This window comes from Halictus rubicundus, chromosome 9 (assembly GCF_050948215.1).
Source record: "Halictus rubicundus isolate RS-2024b chromosome 9, iyHalRubi1_principal, whole genome shotgun sequence".
Lineage (NCBI taxonomy): Eukaryota > Metazoa > Arthropoda > Insecta > Hymenoptera > Halictidae > Halictus > Halictus rubicundus.
Genome location: NC_135157.1, coordinates 13,533,670 through 13,551,966, shown reverse-complemented (window position 1 = coordinate 13,551,966; position 18,297 = coordinate 13,533,670). Strand labels below are relative to the sequence as shown.

Here is an 18,297-nt window from a genome sequence, read left to right as displayed (position 1 = left end):
AGGGTTGGACGCGTTTCGATCGGCGTTTAACCGTGCCTCCTTTTCTCTCGGTTCCACGCGAGGCAACGTTTGCACGTGACGCGACGCGTTTGCCGTGGACCACGTCGCCGCGGCTCGACCGTTTACCGCGGTGTCCCTCGACTGTTTATGTGTCAGTCATGACACCGAACGGAAAACAAAGCTAAAAGGTGGAGCTGCTGCAACGGGCTCGGCACATGGGGGTGGTTTGCGCGAGACTGAATCGATAGCAGCGCTGAACTTGTCCGGCTGCCATAATCCCCCTCCTTCCACTCCCCCAGGCCACGCGATCGTCTGCCGTGCCGTGTGGTTTCTAGGCACAAGAGAACCTCTTTACGCCTGTCGACAGGTGACCCGCCGTACGCCACGCGACGCCCAACGATATGCAACCCTCTCAGCCGAAAGGCATCGCCGGTCCATCGTCCACCGGTACCCCCCGTCACGGCGCGAGCCATAATCCTGGCCGTTGAATTCTCCGAATTTATTTATTTGTTTTCGGATTCTTAGAGGAATCGTGTTCCCAACGTTTCGATGTCAGTGTCTTTGACCCCCTGACGAAGCTATAGCTACAATGCTGGCGAAACGTTGGGAAAAGAATTCCTCTAGGACCCGGCTTGCACCCGAAAGCCGATGAGAACCGTATGAAACCGCAATCAGAGAGAATATCCGATGTGCCGCAATCTCTGATTAGGACATCTTTCTTTCACAAGAAATGACTTGAGCAGAGAATCGAAGCTAGAGAACGAGGTATAACGAGCGGAAGCGAGCGAAGGAAGTTTAAAAAAACTAAACTTGCAATGAAGGAAATTTCATTTTCAGTAATTGTAGCCTTACCCTTACAATCGTGGTAATGCCAATGAATAGCCGAAATTCTTCCGATTAAAACAAGTCCTAACACGGTGTTATTATTTCTATCGGTTTAAGTACATAATTAAGACGTAGATTGCCCCATGTTAAATCGGTAAAATTAGTCCGGTTTACCTTATGTTCGGACTCCGTTTAATCGGAAGAATCTACGTCTACACCTCTGGATCAGTGGCCACTTGTAAAAGAAACTTGCCACAAAGTTGTTTATAGCAAAGAAAAACATTGTCAAAAATTATTTTACGTCAACTGCTTCTACCCATTGGGAAAAGAAAAAGTTGAAAGGAACCATAATATGTTGGAAATGAGGACAATTGACACTGATCGGAAATTTGCTCGGATAAAATGATAATGTTTCTCTTGGAACAATTTAAATTTGGACTGCGGATTATAAACTGAGTGAAATATAAAATTCCATAGTATTTAATAATAATAAGTAAATTTGCACCAGGATTCGCAGTCCATTTGTCATTTTTCTTACATTGATGGTAGTCTGATAAATGTATTCCACATTTTGAATGTAGATCGAATTGCTATTTCTTCACTCAGAAGTAATCTATAATTTTCTTCAGAGGAGAATACCACGGGACATAATGAGAAATTGTATATTTTTTTCAGTTTTAACATTTATACATCTTTGTGTTTGATGTAATATCTTCATTCATCTTTAGGATATAAAAAAAATTGTTCTTATGCTATCTTGAGCCCAGCAATGGAATTCTCGAGGAGCTAGAGGGTAGAAGAAAGATAAAGAGAAATTAATTGTAAAATTTTCCAGTGTGAAAAATGGTCACTCTGTACATTATTGAAACTTACCTTAAGATCCCACACTACCAACTGACCGTCTAAACCGCTTGTACTAAATTCGTTATCCGATACTTTTCGTACGCAATTAATTGTATTTTGGTGTATGCTATCCAAGGCATTATCGTTTGTATCTGTTCTCGCTTGCCGATCCAACGATTGAAATTTCCGCATAGCAGATAAGCCAGCAGCCTCTTTTTTCTGTGTGTTGTCTAACTTTGATACAAAATACAGTTGACCGTTGTCGTCAATGGAATACAACATGGGCATGCAACTATGACCCTAAGCAATAAATAAAATTATCTCTTATAAATAAATTTCTCTTATTACATAAATTAAAATCTTATTGTATTTAGGAATTGAGAACTTTAATATTAATACCGCTGCAACAATGGAATTGGACCCCATCCAAACACAACTTAAAAATGGTAAATGCTCTGTGAATGATCGTACGACTGCATTTCCTTTAGTCGCATCAGCGATACATATAGATGAATTGTGTGCCACCCAACATATTTTATTACCACATGGACTAAATGCGACAGAATGTATCCAACCCCCTGTATACAAGAAACAAACCAAGTAACAGATAAAAATAAATAATATTTAGACCAATAAGAAGAATATGATGGGATCTACCTCCGTTAGGAGTATTTTGGAATTCAGCAAGTAATGTTCCTAAAGTATTGCTTTGACCCCAAGAACTAGAGCCTGGTGCATCTTCCATGTCATTGATAAATGCACTGAAGACACGAACTTTGTAATCGGTAGATCCAGCAACAAGAACTTTGTTGTTTGGGTGCCAATCGACTGTAGTTACAGTGGACCTCAATGGACGCTTTATATGCTTACATTGCCACCAATTATTCTCAGAGACAAAGTAACACACAGCTATTATTCTACCTCCTGATCCAACAGCAAATTTATTTTCTACAAGACAAAATACAGCTAATCAGCAAATTGATTTAAAGATAATTTCGCTGTGCAATTAATTTAAATTAGAATAAATATAAAATATACCTAATGGAGACCATTTTACACATGTTGCAGCTCGGTTTATTCTTAAAACAACCCATGTAGGATTCCATTTTCCATCTTCTTCTTGCGTCCAAACATACGCATTCTTATCTGCTGAACAAGTTACTATTCGATTAGCATTTGGTGCCCAATCAATGCCCATGACATGCATATGATGCTCTTGGAAGTTCTGCAGCAATTTCCAACCGCTTGAGGTACGCTTGTGAACTTGTATTTCATTATTATTTGGACAGATAGCCACTTCTATAAAGAACAGATTAAAGATATTCATTCACTTTTAAAGAAGCTCACTACTGAATAAATGAATGTCATACCTTTTCTGTCTTTATTCCAAGCGTGACAGCTGATAGCATCAACACCTAAGTTATGTACTTCTGTCATCTTGTCACTGATTTTCACAAACGGTTCAACGAATTTACATACGATATCGTTCGAATGGTTGTTCGATCAACCGTGAATTATCTCTGTATATGAATCACCGCACGTTACCGTTCAAAAACGGGTGCGGTCGCACATTAAAAGTAATTCACTTATTTAAAAATTACCAAGGAAGTTTACTTATGTACGTAGATTTTTGGAAATTCGTGGACTCTGGTCAGTCGACACGAATTTCCCAGATATCTGACGAACGGCACGGCACGAAATGCTCTGTCTAAATGCACCGGAATTGACAGTTCATCCGCCGACAGCGGGTTATCAAGGCACCCTTTAAGGTTATGTTGTTCCAGATGGTAATATCAGGGAGGAAATTTCCTCTCTGGTAATGTATTCTAAAATGCTTCTACTTTTTATCGTAGCGCCCTCTATTATAACTCAGTACCACCTTTTTAGGGGAATAATTATGTAAATACAGAGACTCTGTTAAATAATTGTATGAATATTATTGTAAACCGAATCCCTTTTCATGGCCCAGAGGCTGACAAAATAAACTTATTATTATTACCATTATATTTAAAATATTATAGTTGGAAATATTTGTATGAGGAAATAACGGTATGCAAGAATGATAGTATGAATAGATAAGAGAATTCTTACCAAGTCCCGTTGTATGTTTTAAAAGAGGCTAAAATTATAAATATATATATATATTGTTTGTAATATCTTTCCAATGTAAGCTATAATAATTTATTTGTAACGTATTTGTTTGTAATTTATCAGTCATAAACATTTTTGTAATATATCCGTAATGGATATTCATAAAATATATTTTCTACAGTAAGATCTTATTATAATTCTTCTTTTTCAACTTTTCAAACATGTAAAATTAATATAAATACTTCGAAAACAAATATTAATAAATATTATACTATTAATTAACACGAATAGTTTTGTAATTATTAGATATTGACATAAAATAAGAATATTAAATCCAGTTGATTTAAATTTCCCGCGTGCCTATACAACCAATTTAAAGGGACACCAATTTTAGGGTATCCCTACTGTTTGATCTAGTGTATTCCAGTGTGTTTGCCAGTGTTCACGTAAATGAAAAAACTCTACAAAATTCTTGTTACATGTCGATGTGGTGTTGTTAACCCTGCCAATAGTGATCTCGATTGTATAGATCACTCGTTTTCAAATTCTCGATATATACACAGAAACAATACCACACAGAGGCCACAATAAGTGTACATGTATGTATGTACATATACAATGTATCCATTGGTCATTAGCATATAAACATGTGTGTGTTGTTTTTGTTTCGCTGAAGATATTACGTGGGATTGTTATGAAAATATTCCGGACCTATATAATACATTAATGTAATAGTTACTAGTTACATTATGTATATTTTTGGTGAGTTTTGTATCATTTCTATAAGGGAATTCCAGTTTTTCTAATAACGATATTCAAATGTTTCGTACGATACCTCCTACATATCATTTGTTTAACGATAATATGAATTCTCCAACAGTCATTTGTCATTTACTTTGACAAGGATCGAAAGTTCTTTACTGTTTTAGCTACTGCAGTTTTCACGGTGTCAATGGTAAAAGATTTGTTCGTCGAAATACGAACAATACAGTAAGGAAAGGAAATACAGTGGTGTGAGTATAACAAATTTTTTGTTCCATGAAATGGTGTTTGTGTACTGATATTTATTGTAGTCTAATTTATTTTTTTCCCAGATGCAAGATGTGTGAGAATTTCGTTATCAATGCTCAAGACTTAAGAGAGCATCTTTCTCATGTTGGAAAAAAAGTTCAATTGGCAACAGAAACGATTCTTGGAACATTTAATGCTGTAGATTGTAACTTTCAACGTAACTTAGTTTTACCCGATAACAGAATAAACAAAACCAGTAAAACATTTAAACGTGAAACAACTATGGAAGGAATGGACGTAGATCAATTAAACTCAAACGAAATATGCATTGATATAGATTCCAGTGATTCTGATGTAGACAATAATTATTATGCAGAGGAATGGGAATTATCTTCTGTTAAATCTCCAGAATCTGCACCTTTACATGCTAGCATAGAATTTTGTGATAATACAACTATAAGTGATCGTACTACACCATGTGCTGTAGTGGATATAGAAATCTTTGAAGAAAACAATAATGACCCCAATAATAATTTAGATTCTGTACAAAGGTATCATGAGCAAGAGAACGAAATTTCGGTGCTCTCTAACGAAATACAAAGAGCAGAGGTTGCAGAATGTGAAAGTGATCCGTTGCCAGGTTGCAGTAAAGATTTTAATGAAAAGGAATCTCAGTATTATGATAATAAATTGCAGGAAGAGGCTTTAAAAATCCATAGTCTATTACCTCAATTCAAATACAGACAAATATTTGCAGCTTTGCGTAAAAATCACTTTGCAGAAAATCGTGTATTACTCGCTCTTTGGGATTTATTACCAAGTAAGAGACCAATGGCATTGCGTCAATTTGTACATAAGAAAACTATTAGAGATTGTAAATCAGATCCTTCCGAATTCTCAACTGGTGACCATACAGATACTTCCTTCGAAAATAATGAAGTGATATTAATTGAAAACAAAAATCGAAATAACGGAGCAATAGCAATGCAAGACATTACAGTTTTTCAAGTCCAAGATGAAGATGAAGATATTGTACTATTGAATGATATTAGCAATTTTAAAAATACGGGAGCTATACCCAAAAAGAAAGATAATATTATATCAATACAAAGCAATACAGTTCCCCGAATTCAAAACGGAATATTGCATCCAGCAAAATTAAATCTCAATACAATTTCAGATGTGAAAGAAAGATATACAAAAAAATGCGAAGGTAATGAATGTAAGAAAAAAAGGATACCTATAGGAAAAAACGCATTTGAACGAAATTCAACAAGCAATTGCAAACAGGGCAAGTTGAATAGGTATATGGATTACCTTGAATATGTGAAAAACATAAAAAAACAGAAGAACGCTGTAGACTTTAGACATGTCAACTTTCCAGTACGGAACAGTATAAGACAATTTTTTTTACATTCAAAGTTCAAACATTCTAACATGAATATCTCACAATTTATTAAGAAAAACAATAAGTTAAAAGTATTGAATACTGCTGATACAAATAGAAATAAGAATAAACAATCTAAAGACAAGAAGCAAGTGTGTGGTTTATTTAGATATGACACTGAAGACTTGCAATATTCAAGTGATAATACATCCATTAGTGGATCACCTGAAAATTTAGAGTTATTTTTTGGAAATGAACCAACTGTTGCAACTTGCAAAAATTCAAATACTGTCTCATCTTGCAATACATCAAATCATTTACCAATGGACACAGTAGATGCTCCGAGTGATAATCATACGAATAATATAGAAAGACCATTGACCAAAATATCGACAGAAAGTTCAGCTACATCATCAGTGCAGTTCCATGTCATACATGATGAGAAATCTGACGAAACATCTATTAATACTCCATATAATAGTCCAAATAATTTGAATATACCTAATAGTTCAAGTCCAATAGAACAAGTATCTGGAGATGAGAAAAGAAAGGAGTCTACTCAAGAAAAAGAAAATGCTCTATTTCAATGCGTGGAACCAATATATAATAATTTACTACCCATGTTTCCTAGCATTGATCAGGATTACATTAAAAATTTGTGCTTCTCATATCTTGAGAAGGACGGTGATATAGTTAACATGCTTGAAGACTTAGTAGACTACTTACTTGAACATAGGAGAGAGTGTCCCAGTAGAAAGGACTATAAACGCGTTTGTAAAGAGCAAACTCCTATTATGAACCAACAGGTTGTTGCTTTGCTCAGCATATTTCCTGAAGCAGATGAAGCATACTTGAGGAAAGCTGTGCAACTCATGAAAGGCAATCAAAATGCCATAACTGACTTTATAGAAACCCAATGTAACAATCCTACGTATATTACAAAAAAGGAGAATTTGCGAAGAATGAAAATTTCAAACTATCAAAAGCAATATTTTTCTAACTTTAATGCGGAAATGTTTCTAGAGCTATTTCCAGATCCATTTCAGCATTTTGAAAATGTAAACAGACAGTGTAAATACAATAGTGAAGCCATTAAATTCTTGCAATCAAGATACAGTGATCTCACAGTATGTTAAAAAAGTCATATCTTGTCCATAATGTATGAATTCAGAATTTGAAATCAATTTTTAAATTTGTAGGAGACGATTTTGAAGACACGTTATAAAGAGCAGAAATATAATTTAAGTTTAACTGCACAAGTATTAGACATAAACAGATTGCCTAATACTGTGAAACTTAATACAATATATGATATACCTTTATTACAAGAATGTGCATTTATATTACATAAAGGACAAATTAGGGATTGTATGAATAGGATAAAGGACAAGGAAAACAAAGAATTTGAGAAACTAAAGGTAATATATTTTTTAAATAAAAACTATGCAAGGTGTTTCATAATAGACTGTACATCTAAGTATCACTTTTAATTTTAATGACATGGAAAATGTTTTAAATCAGTTTGAATAGTTTCAACAGAGGAGATCCATAAATTCAAATTTCTTTTTAATGATGATCCTTCTGGAATTTTTTTTGTCATCAATATATTTCTGCCAGAGAGCATATTCTCTTATTGAATCTTGTGGCATATCTGATTTACGATCTTGAAGTAACTTTGAGCATTCAAAAAAAAAATTTAGAAATAATGTTGAGACGGTTATGACATGTCATAAAAATTAACATTTGGTAAAAAAGAATTCGAAACAATGATCATAAGAGAATTTTCTATTTACGATACTTTTCTTCTAAGACCACCTAAATTGTGTTTGCAACATTTACCATATAATAATAAAGTCTTAGGGGGGATCCTATTATATGTATACACGGATTAAAATAAATTTAATTTGTATATATACTCGATAGAAAAATAACGAACTATGGATATGCGAGAATTGCTATGACAATGAATGCATGCCATCGAAATGCTTTACATGTAACGATGGACATATATTTTGTAAGAACTGTATTAATGTCGCCGTGAAAGTAGAATTGGGAAAGGGAAACGTGCACATAAAATGTTTCTCGTTGAACTGTAACGAGATATTTAGCTGTTCGACTTTACAAAAAGCGTTACCACCAACACAGTTTAGTGTCCTACTTAGTAAAAAACAAGAGACAGAGGTCATGGCTGCGGAATTGGAAGGTTTGGTTTCATGTCCATTCTGTTCCTTTGCCAGTATTCCACCACCCGATGACAAAGTCTTTAGATGTTTAGATCCTGAATGTATGAAAGAATCATGTAGGTAAGTTCAGCATGAGGAATGTATTATTACTTCTCATTAATATAGGATCTTATATCTTTTATGTAACATTTTTTATCTTTGTGTCACTCATTATATCATTGTTTTTCGTTTTTGAAACTATAGGTTTTGTAAAACGTTAAATCACGTGCCATTAAAATGCGAAGACGTCACAAAGAAAAGCAAAGCACGATTGTTATTGGAAGAAAAAATGACAGAGGCTCTCGTACGAAAGTGTCAAATGTGCAGAAAACCTTATTTTAAAAATGATGGTTGTAATAAAATTACTTGTACGTGTGGATTGATGATGTGCTACATTTGCGAACAAGTAATCCAAGGAGCTAACCATTTTAATGACATTTCGGGGTACAATAAAATCATAAACACCACGAATTAGAGTTTCTTGTAAATAATGTTGTATATAAATTTGTGATTATTATTTTTAGCTGTCCATATTATAGTGATAATACTGTATTGAACAGGGATACAGTAAATGCAGTCGCCAATGAAACTTTAAAATACATTGCAGAAAAAGGTATACAAATAGAGGCATACCCTCTTGTGTCGCAAAGTGTACAGGCTACTCATACTGTTACTCCTGAAGTTTCGGTAAGATCTCATACAACTATTCGTGTGGTAATTCAAGGTGTTATTTTCTTGATTCACAAATATGTTTTTTATTTTCTTTACAGAAACGGGTAGATAAAGTAGCAAAGTTCGACATGTAAAAAAATGTTTCCTAATGTATTTATACCGTCTTTCTTTCTTGTACGATATTATTTCCTGTTATTCTACTTACGAATTTTTTTAAGAAGTTTAATTAAGTCTAAAGTTCGTCGAGAATATTATGTTCGTTTTGTTATATTTATTTTTGTGTTATGTCGTTATTAAATTTTTCGTACGTCCGGTCTGCTCTGTATATGTAGATGTAATACATATAACGGATTTGTATAGAGGGTACATAGATTTTTATAATGTACTCTGAAATACGCGATCGAAGTTTGCGTATGCGTGTAACGAGACCGAAGGCTATAGAAATTAAAGAAATACTTTAATTATGATGTAGTATATAAAGAAATACATACTCTATATTTATGCATTTAACTTTATTGGTTTGCAGTTCGAATTGGTTCATTATAAAAACAAAAACTGAAGTACAAACGACTTATAATAAGAAAAGTTTAAGAACAGAAGATTGGCTATTGTTTTTTTCTCCTTGATTCTTATCGGCTACCTCGTACATTTTCTGAGAATGTTCGCTTACATCCCGTATTTACTTTACTTGCCCTATTCTAACATCAATGAGACCTTCACCATGATTAATAAGTTGACCGGAAGATTCGTCGGAATTAGGCTGAGGAGATGTGTTCACGTTATGATCATGTTCACAGTTGTTGAGATTTCCATCATTAGGATTACCGTGATGATTATTTCCATTAATATTGGTTTCTGTGGCCGGCTTTTGCTCGGTTTGAGACGGTGCCCCATTAATGCCAACAATAATCATCTGCAAACGATGAAGAATTTAAATTCGTGAAAAATAAAAGTTTACTATGTTTAAAGCTGTATTATAATGGCACCATTGTTTTCCATTCAACATAAAACCGTGAGAGAAACTTGCAACTTTATGGAGGTCATTGTGAAAGGTAGACATTGTTAAAAAGTCGACAATTTTAGTTTTTTCACTAGGTTTTGTAAGAAAAGGCTCGTTGGTTACGTTCAATTGTGACTGAGGTAATTTTGTGGAGTATAACGCAATTCATACCATGTCTCCTGTTGCTGAGTTCCGGCAAACCCATTCAGCCTTGCCGATGTCGGCTGAGTTGGGATTGCCGTTTTGTTGAAATTGTGTTTGCTGATTCCAATTCGGGAAAGCCTGATTGCCTGGTCCAAAACCAGGTGGTAAAAATGGTGGTGGTCCGGCAGGTGGGAATTGTGATTGTGCCGGTGGTGAACACGTTTGTACTTGTCCTGGCGGACATACTTGTGGTCCAACAGTATGATCTGGATGGCAGTGCGAATGTCCTGGAGGCGTCCTCCAATGTCTCCAGAAATGTCTGCCTTCCGCTACCGACAGCAGCAGAAATACAGCGATGAGACCCTTCATTTTCTGGCAAACAAAAATTCGAGAAATTCAAGCTTTATACAAAGATTCCTATACACTCTATAACAAACTATCAGGTGAGAACAACAGTACCAAGAACTACCTATGATACGCTAACCAGTCTACTGACAGCACGCTTTGTCGTAGAATGTCTCGGCTGTGAGTACTGCAATAAAACTGCGGCGTGTCGAACGAGGAAAGAAGAAACACTGGTTTTATTGCGTTTCTGATGTGGGGAAAAAAAAATCGCAATCTGGGAAATCGCGCACACGAAAACAGCCGTTGTTGAACTCTGACTTATACTAGATAACATACTAGATAGCATTTATATTATTACTGCATCTAATTTCTCTGGTTCTTGAGTTCACAATCGACTCGTTAAAGAAGTTCCATTTCGGTTTAAACGGACTCAAAGAAAATTCAAAGGAAAATCCTAGCTTTGCAACACCAATTTCTATCATTGTTTTAAATATCACCAGACCATGGATTTTTACGTGAATTCCTGTTTTCATGGATTATAAAAATCAGGATGTGATGAATTCAGAAAGATTCGTGATCTAGTCACCGTGATCCTACAGATTTCCGTTTAATCTTGTTAACTTGTTCTTTTGCAGTTCGATTCTTTGGAAAGTAATGTCCTAGAGATCGGTGAAAAAGATTCTTCCCGACCGATTGAAATAGAATCGAGTGTGTTCGAGGGACTTCGTACATTTCAAGGAGCCGTCGTCGTGTCAAGGAGCAATACCGTCACGTCGATGGACGCTCGATGATCAAGGCCAATGATGTAATAATGTAATTCACTTACCGTTGAAGAAGCGCCAAAGGGCAAGGCTCTGTCATCAACGGTACCGATCAAGATCGGAACTGTTGGATCCTGACGAAACGTCGGTGTCTTTTTTGGCGAAGGCTTTGTGTACTCGAGTCCTAAAAGCAATTTCGGTCAGTAAATACCGCGGAGTGTCTTCGGTATTGCTTTTAATTTCTATCTTTGGTGAAATAAGTTTTTTTTTAAGAAACTATACCTTGTCGGAGAGCTGCGATCGATGGAACACCGATTCGGTGTCGGCTCGACGTATACTCGTGAAAGGAAGCTTCACGTAACAAAGGAAATAAATTGATTATCGCGCCTAATCAGCGTGATTTATTGTAATTTATGCCGGAAACCGTGGCTCGTCGAATGTTTATCTCACGAAAGGTCCGTGCGGGTCAGCAAACTTTTGAATTGTAAAAAACGAAGACATATAGAAACTAGATTTCTTTAAGTAGCAACACGCACTTAATTAATATATGCTTAACCAACATGCTCAAAGATCGAAGCTAAATAATCGACGGTTTTTTAATAAATTGTTCAATAGCCACAGCAATTTCATCGTTGAAGGAACAAATTGTTTAAAGTAATACAATGGAATAACTCCTTTCGAGATTATCATTTAACAGAAAATTATTATCTTCAGGTACGGCGCAGCCATTGACGAGCCCATTAACAGGTTTCCGGTAGTTGAAGCGTAACATCGTTATCGGTGGATCTTTCCAGGATTAAAGGCATAATGATCGCGGTTAGCATATAGTGTTTATTTCTTCCCACAAGTATAAAATACAATGAAAAGATATAAATCGTCGATAAAGTAATATTTCAAAGTTGTTCCAGTTATATCACAAACATTACTAAAGTAAAGAGTGACGGAAGGGTACACAAACAGTGTTCGTGACTGAAATTTAAATCATTTACATGAACACGGGAACAATAGACAATTAACATATTTGTTCCGTTGTATAAAATACTGTGGTTTAAATTCGAAATATTTTCTTTACATTCCTGCGCTATAGAATGTAAGTAGATTTTTCGAAGGTAGAGCAAATCGTACGATGACTTAGTGGTAAAAAATAAGTTTATTGAGAATGGAGAATAATTTATTTTTTCGATAGTCCCGTATTTGTGTAAAGCTGCCCCCTCCCCGTGTCTTCGACGTTCAAGCAATCTTTGCGGGACTGTTCGTCCGATGAAAATGGTAGCAAGATGTCCATCGCGACGTCGAACAACGGCGATTCCATTAGACCGGTGGCACAATCGATCGGTAATTCAGCGAACAGAAACATTGCTTTTCTCGCGAACGTTTTGATAAATTCGAAAGCCGCAGCCTTGAGGGCCTTCGGCAGGGTTAGCGTTAAATCGATGACGGCGTTCATGATTCGGCTGTCGATGACTTCGATCTCCCTCAGGATGCCGAGGATCGCCGTAGCAATGGGGGTCGCAGCCTCGACCGCGGCTTTTTTCACTATAACGGGCTCTGTCGGATCATGATCGTGGACCGCCGTGCGCACGTCATTGGGAAGTTTCTTGTTGACGGTGAGGTCGTTCGGTTGCCTCATGCTGTAGCCACGCGACGACGCCATTGTCAGGCTGACCTAGGAAAAATCTTTGTTACACACACTTCCTCATTCTCGGTGTCATTGTTTTCACGTATGTTTTCATTGTCTCGGTACAACAAGTTTGTATCGTTCGGCGAAGCTAGTTTAAACGGTAGAAATATCTTTCGTACGGTTGCAAAAAATTATAAAGATTAAAAGAATTTTTAGTATTATAATTGAAACTTACGAGGACGAGGACTGTCGTTAATAACCGCATGCTTGCTGGACAGTCTCTTTCGAATGACCGGGACGGAGTAATATTCGGATATCGGCCATCTCCTTATATATTTCGAGCAGTACAGATAACAAAGGTATTTTCCCGAATTTTCCAGACAGTTTGGAAATCCTTCCACGCGTAAACTTTCACCTTGTAGACTTTCACCTTTTATCACTGCATCTCTCATTGCCACTGTTCCTCCGTCGCATTCTGCTGAACAGTTATGTGGAAATTGAATTTTCGAAAATAGAAAATGTAGTCTACGCACGGTACTTCCTCGAAGTCCCTAGAAGCATAACTACATACAATAGAAGTATACTGTTCAAAAGAATACAGATTTATTTTTTCATTGAAGAGCGCTTCAGACAAGAATGCTACCATTCTCTTTGTTGTACAAACCGCTCTGTACAGTAACAATAAATTTTAATATTAACTTTATACATTTTATAAAGTTGACTTTTTCCTTTGCTCCTCCCAATTCACGTTTCGAGAAAAAGCTGTGACGAAACAGTTTAAAAGAGTATTCTTGGCGATTAATTGCAGATCGCCGGCTCTTCCGGTTCCCAGGAAGAATCCGAGAACTCCGGAACTCTACAGTTGTTCCCGTCGTCGTTTCGCGTGTTAATTTGGTGCTGCATTTTTTCGGTGTCGTTATTTCTCAAACGAGTGTCCCCGAGTAGGAACGTAGTGGTCATCAATACGGACACGCCGGCGAAGATCACCCACATCAGCAATTCCAACGTGACCTGTTCCATAAATTATACGGCGTTCGATGAATTGCAATCGCAATCGCGTTTCGCCGATTGAACTTTGTTATCGGGAGGCTCACCTCCACGATGGCGCGGAAGATGATCTTCACGCGATCGTTCGCGGAGGCGCATTGCCAGAATATGTACGGCGTGATGATGATCAAAAGTAAAATGTCCAACGCGTTCAGCAGACACACGGACACCGAGTTCATCAGCGACAATATTTTACTGGATCTGCGCAGAAAATCTGGCGCTTATTATACCTAAACTGCGGACTTTGATCTGGAATATAACTTTCTAGTAGGCGTGTGCGAGAACCCTAAATATCAGGAATGTCGGGGCGAGTCGGGAAGAGGTCGGGTCGGGTTCCCGAAAGTATCGGATTTACCGAAAATTTTAACCCGATATTTCGGGTTCCCGCACACCCCTACTTTCTAGGTATAATTTACGAACACTACAAGGTTCAAGTCATTCGAACTGTATCAACGATTAACGACTCGGACGCATCGGATCTCTAATTCTAATTCGAAGTAGTTAATTACCTCTTGGTGCCCTCGCAAACCGGATTTGTGTCGATCAGTTTTGTGAAACTGGTACTGTCTATTCGCTTCCTAATGGTTAGGGTTGAAGACATTTTGTTCGCGTTGCACTGTTCGCATTAAAGTAGCAAAAAAAAATAACAGGAAATTTTCAGGATGACGAAAAATGATCAATACCAGATAATCGAGGGTTATCGATGAGTACTACAACATCATAAATTTGTCAAGTACGAGACTCGATGACGTATCGTGGGTCGAAGAATCGGGAGATCACGTTCCTCATCTGTTTTTGTTTTTATTATACACTGCATTTAGTAGCTGAAATTGATTTTTATAATTGACTGTATTTCTCTCTTTGGCTCTTATGGTATTTTTATACGAGCGTATTTACAAAAATATTACGGGTTCAAAGAATTTTTTACTTCGTGTGGTCATTTTGTTCGACTAAACATGTGTTTCACGTTACAGTTTATTGTTTGTCATACTAGCGCATATACAGAGTAACAACAAAAACGTACAAACACACTTTCAAGAACTCCTTCTTCTAAAATACTTTTTGGTATCAATCGTCGAGATTAATATTTAATCCACCCTACCTTGCGAATCGCCGTTCTCGCAATCTTTGCAGCATTTCCATTCTCATCTCAATACACGTAAAACTATATAAACCGAAATGTATCACGATACTGATTATTTTAACCCTCTCTGCGCTTCTGAACTTTAGACGGATCGTTTCAATAAATATTTTCGCATGAAAATCAATTTTTCAACTGTCGGTTCAAACATTGCCATCCACATACGGGTGAATGATCTTTTTATGGCACAAAAGAAACGGCGGTTCAATCTGTTAAAAGCACGAATGTTTATGCATTTGTGATCGGCTTAATCTTCTTTGAAATGAAACGGCGGTTCTTAAAACCTAATACAACACAAAATTGGACCTTCCCCGGTTTAAGTGTACCAATAAAATATTCGACTATTCCTTCGATAAAAATCTTCTCATATTTATGATTGAAAAAAGAAAAAATGCCAGAGAACAATGTACTTAGAATGCCAACCTTGAGTTCGAGAGACGGCACTAGATCATTAATCGGCACGCTTGATGGTTTATTGTAATATCCGTGAAATCCGTTATCGCTAATAGAGTTTTTTACCAATTCGATTCCTCCGAGATACGGTCGGCTGTAGCGGGAATTCGCATAAACATTCGCGGTTTAATTGTCGCGGCGATCGATTCGATGCTTCGTTACGACTCGAAAAGAAGTTCTCGCGTCGTTAAATCGTTCCCCGTCGACGTCTACGGGATTTCGACGATTCTTGCGGACAGTTAAAGACGCACACGTCATCGGGTGAAAGGATTTCAGTAAGCCTGGTAGTAAGGTTGATGATAATAGTTAGGCCTGTACGTTCGGTAGCCGTAAGCGTAATTGCCACGGTGCTGCCTCTTCGCCAACTGTTGCCTGTAGACGAACAAAGGTCTGAACACCTTCGCGTCCTGGGCCTCCAAGTCTCCGGAATCTTTCCTCGAATCTTCCGCCACTTCCGGTTTCGCTGTCGCGTCGATGGATCTCGCTATTCTCGATTCCGAGACTCTTCTTGTCTGATGTCCCACCGCGACGGGAGATTCTTGCACCCTTTCGATATCTCCGTTGGTCGCGAGATGCTCCTTAGACTTCCCATAAGCCTCGATCTACGGTGAAAAATTATTCTTTGCTTAGGCCACTTCCGGAACTCCCCACACGCTTCAAGAAACGGCTGTCTTTAATATTTTCATTGTACAGGGCGTCCCAAAAATGTGCATCCTTTTAGGGGTGATTGCTGAGCTCATTTTAGGAGGGGATGAAATGAGAGGTTTGATAAACAGTTAACACTTTCAGGACGCATTGTCAACGTCAACTCACCGCTCTGACAACTCTCGGCGCAGAGTCGACCTCTCTGTCGGCGTTCTTTTCCACCGGAACGCGGCCATTGTTCTCCAGATACTTCTTCAACATCCCGTACACTTGGGGTCCAACGAAGTCCTCGTCGGCGTTAATACGGATCTTCTCCACTTTCCCATCGAAGTTAGTCTGATTTGCAATGTACACTCTCATGGTGCGGCTGTTCTCGCTGAATTTCCTCGGAAGCCGCGCCGGAGCATGTTCCACGTCCTCCAAAATCGGATCCGTGGGATCCAACTGTCGGCTACTCGCGGTTCCGATGTCGAACGACGAGATCAGGAACAACAGCTGGAAATCGATTGAAAAATTTTATTAGGGTCGATAGTGATCGCCGACGTTCGTTCGGATGCGACCCTGAGGATTGCGCGGATTGCGGTGTCAAGACAGCAGCAATCGCTGTCGAAGAACGATTGTAACAGGCTTCCCGCTCCATTTGTTTTTGAGAAAAATAATACTCTCGAATGTTGTGCTACGCTATTTCAAGCGCTTATTTGAGAAACATTGATGACGTATCACATGTTTAACACTAGTTTTACGGGACCCGTCAAAATGACGGGCGTCTAATATTTTTAATTTAATATTATTAAGACTCTAAGGATGCATACATCCATGCAATTATTTAGCGAATTTATTTCTTTGGATATATATTATTTTTAAAATGTTGCTAAAAATGTGGGTAGCACGTTCTTGTTATTTCTATGAAGTAATGCAAAATAGTCGCTTTTAGTGCTCCGTAAACCTAGTGTTAAAAAGACAACCCTGTAGAAGTAAATTAAAGCGCGTTGAAAATCATGTGAAAATGAATGAAACGCGTTTAAAAAAATCTTGTAGAAGTACATAAAACATGTTGGTAAACCGTGTTAAAAAGAATCATGTACACGCACCTAAACCGTGTAAAAATAAATGAAGCGTGTTTAAAAAAATCATCTAGAAGTACACTAGATAGATGTTGAAGGGGACTAAAGCGCGTCAAAACCCCGGGAGGAAGTTGATCCAGGCGCGCAAAACGTTTTTCGGTTAAATCGCGTAATTTCCACGCGATTATGGTAACGTCCAACAGGAATGAAATCGTTCCGGGTGAATATTCGGGCTCGCGAGGGATGAAAGAAAGGAGTTCTCACCAAGAGCGCGGTCCACATGATAGCCGATGATGGTTCTGTCAGTGTTGACGATGGTATTTCCGTTCTGGTCGAGGCTTAGGTCGCGATTGGGAGAGCAGATTGACCGAGCATCGGTTATATACGTGGCGCGTTTACGATCCCGAGGAACGCGATGAAGCTGCGGCCGGTATGCAGATTTCCCATGTAGAGAGGGAATCCTGTGCCACGATACATCCAGCTGAGGACCAAAGTGAGTCAGCCCCGCGAACGCATCACGAAGAAAGGAAAGAAAGGACGCACGGGTTCGTTTTCTTCTTCGGCACCGGCGGAAGCGTCTCTCGGCCCTCCTCCTCGGCGATTTTCGATCCCGACGGCGTCATCGTCCCTCCCACTTTTGATACCGCTTCGTCCGATAGCGGTATCGCTTGTAGCTTTCGCGATTTGTTTTCTTTCTTTCTGTTTTTGTTCGAGCAAGAATGCGTGCCTTCATGTGTCCACACATCGCACCGAGCAAATTCTTTCCGAAATACAGAATACGTTTTCCTCGAATGCGCGCCGTTGACGTTCCTCGGCGACGGATTTTTCATTTGATCGTTCAGGGACGATTTTTTTTTGCTGGAACAATGAGAAGCTGAGCTTCTTTGTAGATAAATACATACATAACACCAGTACTAAGCTTGCGTAAGCTTGGTCCCATCCCATTCGAAATAAAAATGGTGGTTTAAAGGCGTCGGATAATAGAACCATTACTAAAATTCGTTTCTCTATAAATAAAATAATCC

The 18,297-nt window shown here is 37.9% G+C and overlaps 6 protein-coding genes across 9 annotated transcripts; 1 reads left to right on the top strand and 5 right to left on the bottom strand.

Annotated features, from left to right (window-relative positions):
* Window positions 1-1,473: 1,473 nt before the first annotated feature.
* Arpc1 (Actin-related protein 2/3 complex, subunit 1A) lies at window positions 1,474-3,486 on the bottom strand. Its single transcript, XM_076793276.1, has 6 exons — window positions 3,039-3,486; window positions 2,707-2,967; window positions 2,326-2,616; window positions 2,068-2,246; window positions 1,699-1,968; window positions 1,474-1,611 (listed from the first exon to the last, which is right to left on the bottom strand). Exons 1-6 carry the CDS (start codon window positions 3,103-3,105, stop codon window positions 1,573-1,575), a joined length of 1,107 nt encoding a protein of 368 aa, XP_076649391.1. The 5' UTR covers window positions 3,106-3,486; the 3' UTR covers window positions 1,474-1,572.
* Window positions 3,487-4,345: 859 nt separating this feature from the next.
* On the top strand, window positions 4,346-9,650 carry LOC143357015 (uncharacterized). The gene is made up of 8 exons (XM_076793140.1): window positions 4,346-4,521; window positions 4,689-4,772; window positions 4,854-7,284; window positions 7,357-7,575; window positions 8,081-8,460; window positions 8,584-8,823; window positions 8,904-9,066; window positions 9,150-9,650. The coding sequence occupies exons 3-8, from the start codon at window positions 4,861-4,863 to the stop codon at window positions 9,183-9,185; spliced, it is 3,462 nt and encodes a 1,153-aa protein (XP_076649255.1). The 5' UTR covers window positions 4,346-4,521; window positions 4,689-4,772; window positions 4,854-4,860; the 3' UTR covers window positions 9,186-9,650.
* LOC143357044 (uncharacterized) lies at window positions 9,547-11,721 on the bottom strand. 4 transcript variants are annotated; one of them, XM_076793213.1, is made up of 4 exons: window positions 11,584-11,721; window positions 11,367-11,485; window positions 10,223-10,567; window positions 9,547-9,964 (listed from the first exon to the last, which is right to left on the bottom strand). In XM_076793213.1, the coding sequence occupies exons 3-4, from the start codon at window positions 10,562-10,564 to the stop codon at window positions 9,731-9,733; spliced, it is 576 nt and encodes a 191-aa protein (XP_076649328.1). In that variant the 5' UTR covers window positions 10,565-10,567; window positions 11,367-11,485; window positions 11,584-11,721; the 3' UTR covers window positions 9,547-9,730. The 4 variants fall into 4 exon arrangements, with proteins under 4 accessions (XP_076649328.1, XP_076649326.1, XP_076649329.1 ...); XM_076793211.1 differs by lacking the exons at window positions 11,367-11,485; window positions 11,584-11,721 and adding an exon at window positions 10,680-10,889; XM_076793214.1 differs by lacking the exons at window positions 11,367-11,485; window positions 11,584-11,721 and adding an exon at window positions 10,665-10,791.
* Window positions 11,722-12,063: 342 nt separating this feature from the next.
* On the bottom strand, window positions 12,064-13,616 carry LOC143357057 (uncharacterized). Its single transcript, XM_076793240.1, has 2 exons — window positions 13,158-13,616; window positions 12,064-12,967 (listed from the first exon to the last, which is right to left on the bottom strand). The coding sequence occupies exons 1-2, from the start codon at window positions 13,185-13,187 to the stop codon at window positions 12,473-12,475; spliced, it is 525 nt and encodes a 174-aa protein (XP_076649355.1). The 5' UTR covers window positions 13,188-13,616; the 3' UTR covers window positions 12,064-12,472.
* LOC143356997 (uncharacterized) lies at window positions 13,350-14,570 on the bottom strand. The gene is made up of 4 exons (XM_076793113.1): window positions 14,479-14,570; window positions 14,017-14,170; window positions 13,629-13,933; window positions 13,350-13,473 (listed from the first exon to the last, which is right to left on the bottom strand). The coding sequence occupies exons 1-3, from the start codon at window positions 14,568-14,570 to the stop codon at window positions 13,721-13,723; spliced, it is 459 nt and encodes a 152-aa protein (XP_076649228.1). The 3' UTR covers window positions 13,350-13,473; window positions 13,629-13,720.
* Window positions 14,571-14,799: 229 nt separating this feature from the next.
* LOC143357005 (uncharacterized) lies at window positions 14,800-17,702 on the bottom strand. The gene is made up of 3 exons (XM_076793122.1): window positions 17,537-17,702; window positions 16,377-16,703; window positions 14,800-16,165 (listed from the first exon to the last, which is right to left on the bottom strand). The coding sequence occupies exons 1-3, from the start codon at window positions 17,552-17,554 to the stop codon at window positions 15,836-15,838; spliced, it is 675 nt and encodes a 224-aa protein (XP_076649237.1). The 5' UTR covers window positions 17,555-17,702; the 3' UTR covers window positions 14,800-15,835.
* Window positions 17,703-18,297: the final 595 nt, after the last annotated feature.

Excerpts from the sequence above, each read along its gene's own strand:
- Arpc1 (XM_076793276.1), bottom strand. The coding sequence starts at position 3,105 with ATGACAGAAGTACATAACTTAGGTGTTGATGCTATCAGCTGTCACGCT. Across the intron at positions 2,617-2,706 it reads TGTAAAATGGTCTCCATTAG|AAAATAAATTTGCTGTTGGA; the intron begins GTATATTTTATA and ends TTTGTCTTGTAG. Across the intron at positions 1,969-2,067 it reads CCAATTCCATTGTTGCAGCG|GGTCATAGTTGCATGCCCAT; the intron begins GTATTAATATTA and ends TTTATTGCTTAG.
- LOC143357015 (XM_076793140.1), top strand. The coding sequence starts at position 4,861 with ATGTGTGAGAATTTCGTTATCAATGCTCAAGACTTAAGAGAGCATCTT. Across the intron at positions 7,285-7,356 it reads CAAGATACAGTGATCTCACA|GAGACGATTTTGAAGACACG; the intron begins GTATGTTAAAAA and ends TTAAATTTGTAG. Across the intron at positions 9,067-9,149 it reads CTGTTACTCCTGAAGTTTCG|AAACGGGTAGATAAAGTAGC; the intron begins GTAAGATCTCAT and ends TTTTCTTTACAG.
- LOC143357044 (XM_076793211.1), bottom strand. The coding sequence starts at position 10,886 with ATGCTATCTAGTATGTTATCTAGTATAAGTCAGAGTTCAACAACGGCT. Across the intron at positions 10,568-10,679 it reads AGCGTGCTGTCAGTAGACTG|AAAATGAAGGGTCTCATCGC; the intron begins GTTAGCGTATCA and ends TTTGTTTGCCAG. Across the intron at positions 9,965-10,222 it reads ACTCAGCAACAGGAGACATG|ATGATTATTGTTGGCATTAA; the intron begins GTATGAATTGCG and ends CATCGTTTGCAG.
- LOC143357057 (XM_076793240.1), bottom strand. The coding sequence starts at position 13,187 with ATGCGGTTATTAACGACAGTCCTCGTCCTC. Across the intron at positions 12,968-13,157 it reads TAACGACAGTCCTCGTCCTC|GTCAGCCTGACAATGGCGTC; the intron begins GTAAGTTTCAAT and ends GATTTTTCCTAG.
- LOC143356997 (XM_076793113.1), bottom strand. The coding sequence starts at position 14,570 with ATGTCTTCAACCCTAACCATTAGGAAGCGAATAGACAGTACCAGTTTC. Across the intron at positions 14,171-14,478 it reads GTTTGCGAGGGCACCAAGAG|ATCCAGTAAAATATTGTCGC; the intron begins GTAATTAACTAC and ends TTTTCTGCGCAG. Across the intron at positions 13,934-14,016 it reads TCTTCCGCGCCATCGTGGAG|GTCACGTTGGAATTGCTGAT; the intron begins GTGAGCCTCCCG and ends TTTATGGAACAG.
- LOC143357005 (XM_076793122.1), bottom strand. Across the intron at positions 16,166-16,376 it reads CGCCGAGAGTTGTCAGAGCG|ATCGAGGCTTATGGGAAGTC; the intron begins GTGAGTTGACGT and ends TTTTCACCGTAG.